At 21.2% G+C, this 10,003-nt stretch overlaps 2 protein-coding genes across 2 annotated transcripts; both read right to left on the reverse strand.

Annotated features, from left to right (window-relative positions):
* Positions 1–322: 322 nt before the first annotated feature.
* LOC122859217 (troponin C, isoallergen Bla g 6.0201-like) lies at positions 323–3,826 on the reverse strand. The gene is made up of 5 exons (XM_044162642.1): positions 3,267–3,826; positions 3,179–3,206; positions 2,957–3,100; positions 2,639–2,890; positions 323–2,553 (listed from the first exon to the last, which is right to left on the reverse strand). Exons 1-5 carry the CDS (start codon positions 3,267–3,269, stop codon positions 2,522–2,524), a joined length of 459 nt encoding a protein of 152 aa, XP_044018577.1. The 5' UTR covers positions 3,270–3,826; the 3' UTR covers positions 323–2,521.
* A 477-nt stretch (positions 3,827–4,303) lies between these two features.
* Positions 4,304–5,656, reverse strand: LOC122859218 (troponin C, isoallergen Bla g 6.0301-like). The gene is made up of 5 exons (XM_044162643.1): positions 5,351–5,656; positions 5,235–5,268; positions 4,998–5,147; positions 4,657–4,911; positions 4,304–4,577 (listed from the first exon to the last, which is right to left on the reverse strand). The coding sequence occupies exons 1-5, from the start codon at positions 5,357–5,359 to the stop codon at positions 4,552–4,554; spliced, it is 474 nt and encodes a 157-aa protein (XP_044018578.1). The 5' UTR covers positions 5,360–5,656; the 3' UTR covers positions 4,304–4,551.
* Positions 5,657–10,003: the final 4,347 nt, after the last annotated feature.

The raw sequence follows: 10,003 nt of genomic DNA on the forward strand, positions 1-10,003 counted from the left end.
TTTATATTTCCTAATATTATATTACGTGATTTAATTAATATTTTTTTTTATTTTTTAAATTATATTTATGAAATTAAAATAATCGACAAATAAAATCCCATATTGACACGCTCATTTTGAAACTGTTTAATCAACCGTTTATTTTTTTTTTTTTTATTTTTTCATATTTTTCTTTGACAGTTGATTGATAATAATAACCAGAAATTTAATTACAATTATAAAAAAAATAGTTTATTATTATATTTTGTAATAAATAGTATAAACAAATAATTTATTATATGATTTTTTTTTTTTTGTTTAAGATGTAATATGAGAGTTTAAATTTTTTTTTAGTTTATAATACACGTGAGATTTTTATTTTATTTTACATATGCAGTTAAAAAAATTATTAGCTAATAGTAATTATTTGCTTTTCTTTTATGTCTCTTAATAAACATCATGATGCAATAAATTTAATTTTTTCTTTTTTTCTTCTCAATGTCGTTTATGAAAATTATCAGAATATTATGTTTATAAAATCAAATTAATAGATAAAGGATATTATAAAAATGAAAAATAAAATACAAGGTAGTTTGGCTTTCACATGAACACATTAGCAATTATATCGAGCAATTATTTAAACAATAAGCATGTATTGTTTACAAAAAAAAAAAAAATATTACGCCAATGAAATACTCTACTAATTTATCGGCATAAATATTTTCAATTACAATCTATTTTTATGACGTTAAAAAATAATGAAAAACAAATGTTAATTTAATTTACATGTGTCATTTAAATTATTTTGAAATTTATAAATAATTGTTGTCATTGCAAATTGCCACAAAATTTCCCCATTGAATTTTCACTTCCTCTAATTTCGTGAATATTACAAAAATGTTATTATAATTTTGTCACCAATTCGTGTTAAATTACAAGTATATGAAAAAAAAAATTACGGGGCTTATGATTACACTATTATTTCACGTATTAACGAAATTCAAGTTAATCTAATTGACGGAGAAAGTCCCCAAGATATATTCCGGATATGTAATTAACCAAAGGAATTCAATGTGTAATCTCTCATGGGACATTTTCATATATATAATAAAAATTGATTAGAATTAATATTTATTTTTTGCTGATGTACACACCCAATTGAAAAAAAAGAAAATTTATAAAATATTAAATAATAAAACATCACGCAAAAATTATCTATAATTTATCAATTATCAGATAAATACTGTAAAATTAAATTGAAAATATAATTTCAATTATTATATATATGAATTTAATTATTTTTTAATATTAAATTTATATATTACGTTAAATGGCAAATAAAATATTGACCCATTTTTTAAAAACTGGTAAAATTAAATAAATTTCACTCAAGGTTTTGTAAACACATTGCAGCCTATTTTTATTATGCAATGTATCACATTTAATCGCACTTTATATCGTGATGGTTATACTTTGATAGAAAGTTTTTTATTTTTTCAATTTAATCATCGTAATGATGATTTAATAAATAAATATACTCGTGTCTTTGCGTTTTAGTTTTTTTTTTTTTTATACTTTTGAATTTCATGCTTGTTTTCTTAATATGTATATACGACAATATAATTTTATTGTTTTATTTTGTTCGAAGTATTGTATTATTAATAATAATTATTATACTTTCACGAAAAATTAATTTTTTTATGGTATTATTAATTTATTTCCGTGAGTATTGTCTTTATGAACCTTTTAAGGTGAATTTTATTTTCATAATGATTATTATTATTTGTGAAAAATACAATAGAATATTTGTTTGATTTTTAATGAGTTTTAGTTTTTTTAAATTCTTGAGATAATATCGATATGAAGTCATTTCCTTGTTCTCATAATTATCAATAGTCTTGGTATAATTTTATTGAAAATATTTTCATCTAATTATCGATGTATTTCTCAATGGTAATTAAGAAAAATATTATCATGCAATTTAAATTGTAATTTTTTTAAAATGATTTATTAAACTTTGACAATTTACATGTAATTTTATTTTTTATTTTTTCGTAACTGGAAAGTCATTTTGATTACAATCTTCAGTGTCTTTTTTTTTTTTTTTTATCTTGTAATGATTACAATCAATTTGAATTTAAATCCTTGTCGAACAAATTTGATACAATCAAGATATCAAATGAATTCAACTGTCATTCTAATTTTAAAAAAAAATTATTTAAAAATGATTTTATATATTTTTTTTTAATTCAAATAATGCTGAGAGAAAAAAAAAACAAAAAAAAATTATAATTTTTATCATTAACAAGGCTCTCATAAAATTTTATAATTATATATTTTTTTATGAATTTGAATTTTCAGTCTCAATGATATTGTTATACGAGGAAAAAAATAAAAACAAAAAAACAAGACGAAAAATTTATCAATTCAAGTTTTCTCAATAATTTTTTTTTTCTTTTTTTGACGCAATAACTTGAATTTTTACATTTTTATATGTCTTTGATTATTAACAAATAATTTTTTTCTTTAATTCAAAGCTGGTTTAGTCACCACCTGCCATAACTTCCATAAATTCTGAAAAATAATTTATGATAAATTTCCAAATAAAAACACCAGCAGAATAGATAATTTTTTTTAAATTTTATAAATTTAAACTTACCATCAAAATCAAGTGTACCAGAACCATCAGCATCAATTTCTTCAATCATTAAATCAAGTTCTTCATTTGTCAATTTATCATCTAATTCATGTAGAATTTGTTTAAAAACATCAGTTGTTATATAACCATTACCCTCTTTATCATAAAGACGAAATGCTTCACGAAGTTCTTGTTGCATTGCTTCAGTATCTTCTTCAACTAAAAATCTAGCAGCAAGTGTACAAAATTCTTCAAATTCCAGCTCACCAGATCCTTAAAAATTCAAATAAATTTCCATATTAAAAACTAAAACATCAATAATATTTAAAACACACTAACCATCTTCATCAACTTCAGCAATAATTTCAGCAAGTGTTTCTTCAGTTTGCTCATAACCCAACATATTTAAAATTGTTCCAACCATGTCTGTTCCAATGCACCCTTTTTTACTTTGATCAAAAGCATCAAAAGCTTTTTTTAACACTAAAAAAAAATTACTCATTTATTTTTTAATCAATATTTCAATTTTTTTATTTAAAAAAAAAAAAAACAACAACTTACAAACAATTTGATCCTTTCCTAACTCATCCTGAAATAATATATAAAATTATTTATTATCAATTTTATATTAAATTAATATTTAGCTCACCATTTTACTGTTTTTTTTTTTAAATTAAGAGTTACTACTAATTCTAATATTTAAGTAAATTATTTAAAAGCAACGACGACCTGGCCACAACTTGGCAATATGCGGGAATAACTGTCGAGCAACATCGTTTTTAAACGGAGCTAAAATTTCCTGGCAACGTATAATCAAATCGTCATTTTAGGTCGTTTTCATAAAATTCTTCTAGTGGTTTTCAAATTTGTGCGAGGACACACACTCGTATGTCGCACAAAATTTTTTTATTTTTATTTTTTAAACTCATTAAATTCCGTCAATATTGCATTTATACATCTCGGCAATTATTTTTTTATTTCCAATTAAAATTAAATATTCAAAAAAAAAAAATTCTAAACATATTTATTATTAGATTATATATATTTTAAAAATAAAATTGGACAAATATATTTTATAATTAGATTTGTATTTAAATTACTTTACGTTTTATTTTTTTTTTAAAAACAATTAAATTTTAAAATAATAATATTGTTATAATTTTAAATATCAGACAATGCATAACAATTATTTGTGTATTTATTTGAATTATCGTGTCAAGTTGGCATGAAAAATAAATTATGTGTAGTCTAGTATTTTGTTGGCATGAGTTAACATTGTCACTCTACTGTCATCATTATCATGAATAAAATTTTTAGTAATATGAATTATTAAATACATAGTTTGTTGAAATAAATAATTGTCATTTATGTACTGATACAATGCTACTGACAGAAATTTAATGCCAAAAACTTGAGTCTCTCTTGTTAATTAATTATTTATTACAATTGACAACAAACTTGGCGCAAGTTTTTTCATAAATTCATTAATCCAATAATAAATATTTATTAATTTTTTTAATTATGCATCATTGAACAATAATAATGAAAATTAATTAACTGATTAATCATTGATAAAATATGTCACTTGTTATTTCTCCACAATCAATTGAACAACGAGAATTTAATTATTGAAAAATCATTTTTTATTAAAAGTAATATATAAAATTAAATAACTCCTTTATATCATGAAAAAATTTAAATTCATTTCAACAGATGATTACAATTCTCATTACAGCTAAATCAAATTCACATGATTAAAAAAATATTAAATTAAAATAAATCAATAATTATTAAACAAACTCAAATAAACTATTAATCATTTTTTAATTTTCGTTTTTTTTTTTATTATTAAAAGTTTTCATATTTTTTATTTACATAATATTTTTTTTTGTTAATTTTTTTTTTTTTTCCATTTTGAAGATTCAGTCGATTGATTAGTGGGTCATTGCTTCAACGAATTCTAGAGAAAGAAAAGAGAATAATAATTTAAATATTTTATTGATATTTTATTGATAATATATTATGAAAAATAAATTTACCTTCAAAATCAAGTGTACCAGAACCATCAGCATCAATATCTTCAATAATCATGTCAAGTTCTTCGTCAGTTAAATTCTCATCGATTTCCGATAATATTTCACGAAAACAATCAGTTGTTATATAGCCATTTCCTTCTCTATCATAAAGTCGAAATGCTTCTTTAAGTTCAACTTTTAAAGCTTCAATATCAACATCTTCTTCTAAAAATTTAGCAGCTACTGAGCAAAAATCTTCGTAATTAACTTCACCACTATCTAAAAAAGAAAGTAAAATTAATTATACATATATTATTTTTAAAAATTAATCATTTTTAATGATTTATTTCCTTTTTTTTTCCTACCAAACATGTCGACTTGAACAATTGCATCACGAAGTTCCCTCGATCCTTGTTCAAATTCAATTCCCATCATCGTTAAAATTGTGTGAATATCATCTGTCTTTATCATATTAGTTTTATCCTTGTCAAAAGCATCAAAAGCAGTTTTTAATTCTATAAAAAATAAATAATAATAATATAGAAAATTAATTAATATTATTAAAAATTTCACTATTTAAAAAAAATGGAATTTTAACTTACGTTTTTTTTGATCTTTGCTGAGTTGTCCTGGTTCCTAAAAAAAAATCACAAAAGAAATGAATAAATTTTTAATTTAAATATATGAAATTTAGCACCACTTAATTTTAATTATTTACCATAGCCATTATGATGAATTTGGTAAATAAATCACAGACGTGTCAGATAATAAAAAATAAATAATAAAATTGTTTTTTTTTTTGAATGTAGACACAATACGTATGAATGTCTTGATTAATTTTAAGATGTTCCGATGAACGTTCAAACTCTTAATGGCTTTGAAATCGTATGTTTAATATCAGATTGATTACTGTTGATGAGTGTGATGTTGCATGCAATTTACGAATGATTGAAGAAAGAATTAATTCACGTTTTGTAACTATAAAAAAACAACTTGACCTGATAAGAGGTATGTCCAAGTGTGCTTTGAGGTTTCAATTACAGGTCTAGGTCAGTATAAATAAATTATAAAAATAAAAATCATATGATGATATATTATTCCATTTGTTAAAATTAGCTGACAATAACTAGAATATTCTAATGACAATTCATTTATCTAATTTTAAAAAATTGATAACAAAGAAATTTAAATATTTTATTTTTTCTTTTTATTATCTTATTTATTCATCAAAAAAAAAAAAATATAATAATATATTTTTTTTTTTAATTTTAATAATTTAATTTACATAATTCATTAAACTTTATTTTCATAAATCATTTTTTTTTATTATTATTATAATTTCTTTTTTTTTTCTCAAATTAATCATAAAATTTTACATAAATTTTTTCTCTAAAAAAATCATCAAATTTATTAAAATGTTTAAATTAAATTTCATTATTTAACAATGTTGCTAAAATAATTTTTTTGATTTATTATATAAAATGATTATCTCGTTTTTTTAATTTTTTTTTTCTTTGATCATTTTTTTTTTTTTTTTTAAAGGTAGTTTAATTTATTTGGCTTGACGTATCATTGACTATTGCCAATTTAAATTTATCTAGCTCATTGCCAAAAAGTTTCTAGTAGCATCTTCCAACTTGGCTGATTGCCATTTATCATACATACACTTACACATATTAATGTCCTCGATACAATTTGGCCCAATCAGATAAAATGTCGATGCATGTTTTTGCATTTGTCACTTGGCTTTAATGATTTTAAATGACGAAAAAAATACAAAAATAGATAATTTTATCATTCAACGTATTTTACTAATAATATATTATATATTTCTCGTTTTTTTTTTTCAAATTTAAATAAATATTATGCATCAAGATGAGTTAAAATATATTTTTAAAAATGCTCAATAAAATTTAATTATAAAAATAATTATTTTAAATCTATGTATAATCAACAATTGATGATAAAATTGGTAAATCATTGGGTCTTGGATGTGGTGGTGGTGTTGGTGGTATTGATGATTCATTTGCTTCTCTTAAATTCATAACAATTGATGATATACTTGCACTTATACGAGAATTTCTTGTTGGCATTTTAATTGTCTCATAGCCACCATCACCACCATCACCACCATAATAATCATCATTATAAATTTTTCTTCTTCTTTCAAGTGGTGTTAAATATGTATCTGTATTATTTATTTTTTTAATTCTAACACGTTTATTATTTTCATCATATTTAATACCCTTTGACAATGCCAAAGCTTTTATGTTTTTATTTTTAATCATTATAACTTTTTTACTACCTTTTAACAAAGTTGGATATTTTCTAACTAAAAAAAAACCACAAACTCCACCAATTATATAAAAAAATATATTAAATGATATTATCAATGTCCATACAATTGGTTTATCAGAATTCATTAACCAATTTTCTTGATAATTTGATTTTGTATTTAATTCTAAACAATTTAAATAATTATCAATTGTATTATTATCTAATACACAAAATTTATAATCAGAATCATCATCAAAATTATTTAAAATAATTGAATTTTTTAAATTTTTAATACAATTTATTTTTGATGAGATATCAGCTTTAAACCATATTAAATTTTTGAATTTTTCATTGTTATTAATATTTATTAGAATGCTATTATTATTTAATTTTTTAATTGAAAAATTATCGTTGTAATTTGGTAGTTTTAATTTATTCAATAATGTTAAATTTGGCAGATTTAAATTTTTTATATCATCACATGATATATCAGTATAATTTTCATCAGATGATACTTCAGAGCTTGTTAAATTACCACAAAAGCTAGCTTGTTTAAAATTCAAACCAATATTATAATCAGGACTTTTACATTCTGGTATTGTTGAAAATAAATTTGGATTGTTATTCATGATATTTTTTATCCATAAAAATTTACAATCACATTTCCAGGGATTGTCGATCATTGTTATACGTAAATTTGAATTTTTTTTAATTATTGGATTGAATATATTGGCTGGAAGTGTTGTTAATTGATTATTATTTAAAAAAATTTGTTGAATTTTTGTTGTTGATTTGAAGATGCTGGAATTTATTGTTTTGATATTTGACCAATCCATGTAGAGTGATAAAATATTTGGTGTATCGTTGAAAAAGTTATCAGGTAAATTATCAAAATGATTACGTTGAAGTGATAATAATTGTACTTTTGATAGATGACAATTTTTCGTCATGTTTATAAATATATTTGTGTTGTTTATTGCGTCATCGAGAACCAAAGTTTCAAGTGTATCAGCAATATTTTCAAATAAATTATCATCAACTTGGAGAATTTTATTTTCTTGTATTGACAATGATTGTAAATGATCAAGTTCATTAAATATATATTTTGATAATTTCGGTATTTTTGATTTTAAAATAATTAAAGATTTTAAATTATCAAAAATTATTGATGAAAATGAATTTTTTTCAATTAACGACAGTTCATTTTCTGCGAATGTTAATGATGATATTGAGTAATTAGTTGTTAGCCAATTTTTCGTTAATTTTTCATTTGGAAAATGACAATTTTTAAATGTCAAGCTTTTTATTGATTTTTCATCTTTACATTGTGTCTAGAAAAATTAAAATAAATAAATTACAATGAATAATAGTTGTAGAAATAAAAATGAACTTACTTTAAAATATTTTTCAATAAAAATTGATGCAACTTTACCAGGTTTATTTTTAGCTGAAATATATGAACAAATAATTTCATTACAATCAATAATTAAACATGAATAATTGGTTTTTAATAATTCAATTGATTTTTTTTCACTGATAAATTGTTCAACACTTTTTCCAACAACTTTTATATTTTTTTTATCAATAAAATTACTGGCTTTTCTCGTGTCAGTCAAATTGATTAATAGAACAAGAAGAATTCCACAAATTCCAATTACTGTTAATACCTGAATTTTAAACTTCCTGTATATTTAAAAATAATAAATTTTTTTTTAAATAAATATTACTTAATTTTATATTATATAAATACCTTTTTTTTAATTTTTTTTTAAAATCATTCCACCAAAAATTAAATAATAAACCTGTCATTTTCAATTGACAACAATTTCGTTTGCTGATCAATGTCAAATGAAATGTAAAAAAAAATAAATTCAATATCTAATTTTGCACATATGTCATACAAATTCTTATCAGTAATAAATTTCAAATCCCTATTTAAATTTTTTTATCTACAGCCAACATTTAAAATCAATAAATCAGTAAACTCAAAATCAATATAAATAAATTTCTACTGGTTTTTTAAATGCCCTTTTTTCTTTACCTAATTTTTATATTTATTCATCACTGTAAATACCACATATTATTTAAATATTCAATTTACAAGACCAACATTTAGATATACATTTATCAATAATCAATATGAACAATATTTATTTAGGAAATTTTTTTTTTTTTCATCAAGAATTTACGAGAATAAATGTTTTGTATAATATTTTTTTTTTTATACTTAATTCAACTTTTACAATAGTTAATTAATTTACAATGACTTGCAAATGTATTAATTAATTTATACTATTTGTATTTGTAAATTTAACATCAATATAACATTTATCTATTTTTTTTTTTTCGTTTTTTTTTACTTTTTTTAATTTCACATTTATCCACAACAATATGTATAATAATAAATATCATTTTTTTTTTTTGTATACATAGATAGTTTTAAAAGATTGTACGACGATGATTAATGAATTGCGAAAAATTTCACACCAACATTAGTAGGTACTAGTTTGTTATTAAACTCAATCGAGCTCATATAAATTAATATTATTTTGTAAATCAGTGCTCATTTTAATTCTGTTTTTTAAATTTTTTTCCGCGTGCACATGATTTTTTTTATTTATTTCATTGATTGAAAGGGGAAATTCGGCATTATTTACTAATTTATAAATTTTCATTCTTGAAAGTCTTAGTCTTATTATCTTACTTTGATTAAAAAAAAAAAATTGTGGTACATATATAGCTGCGTGTAGACACTCATCGGGGCTGCCCGGTTTGTTAAATATATATCTTTTTGTCGTGTTCATACAATAATTGAAAGATGATTGTACAAAAATTTTCTAAATTTATCATTAACTTTTACTATCAGTATTATGTAATTATTTTTAATAAATTTTTGCACCCGGGAAGACCTCCAACATCAAATCGATATGTCTCTTTGTAATTTTTTTTTCACGGGCAAATCTCATTCAATTTTTAAACTAATATTTATGACAATTTAAAACAAAGAAAATGTATTTTAATTTTTAAAAATTCATTCAGCACATTGTATCGTTTGTTTGAATAAAAAATAATTTGATTTATCCTTCGCTAAAAA

The sequence above is a fragment of the Aphidius gifuensis genome, linkage group LG6 (assembly GCF_014905175.1).
Source record: "Aphidius gifuensis isolate YNYX2018 linkage group LG6, ASM1490517v1, whole genome shotgun sequence".
In the NCBI taxonomy this organism is placed as follows: Eukaryota; Metazoa; Arthropoda; class Insecta; order Hymenoptera; family Braconidae; genus Aphidius; species Aphidius gifuensis.

Coding starts and splice junctions, on each gene's coding strand:
- LOC122859217 (XM_044162642.1), bottom strand. Junction 3,101..3,178: donor AGGAAAGGATCAAATTGTTT/GTAAGTTGTTGT, acceptor ATTTTTTTTTAG/TGTTAAAAAAAGCTTTTGAT. Junction 2,891..2,956: donor TGCTGAAGTTGATGAAGATG/GTTAGTGTGTTT, acceptor TGAATTTTTAAG/GATCTGGTGAGCTGGAATTT.
- LOC122859218 (XM_044162643.1), bottom strand. Junction 5,148..5,234: donor CAGCAAAGATCAAAAAAAAC/GTAAGTTAAAAT, acceptor TATTTTTTATAG/AATTAAAAACTGCTTTTGAT. Junction 4,912..4,997: donor TGTTCAAGTCGACATGTTTG/GTAGGAAAAAAA, acceptor TTTCTTTTTTAG/ATAGTGGTGAAGTTAATTAC.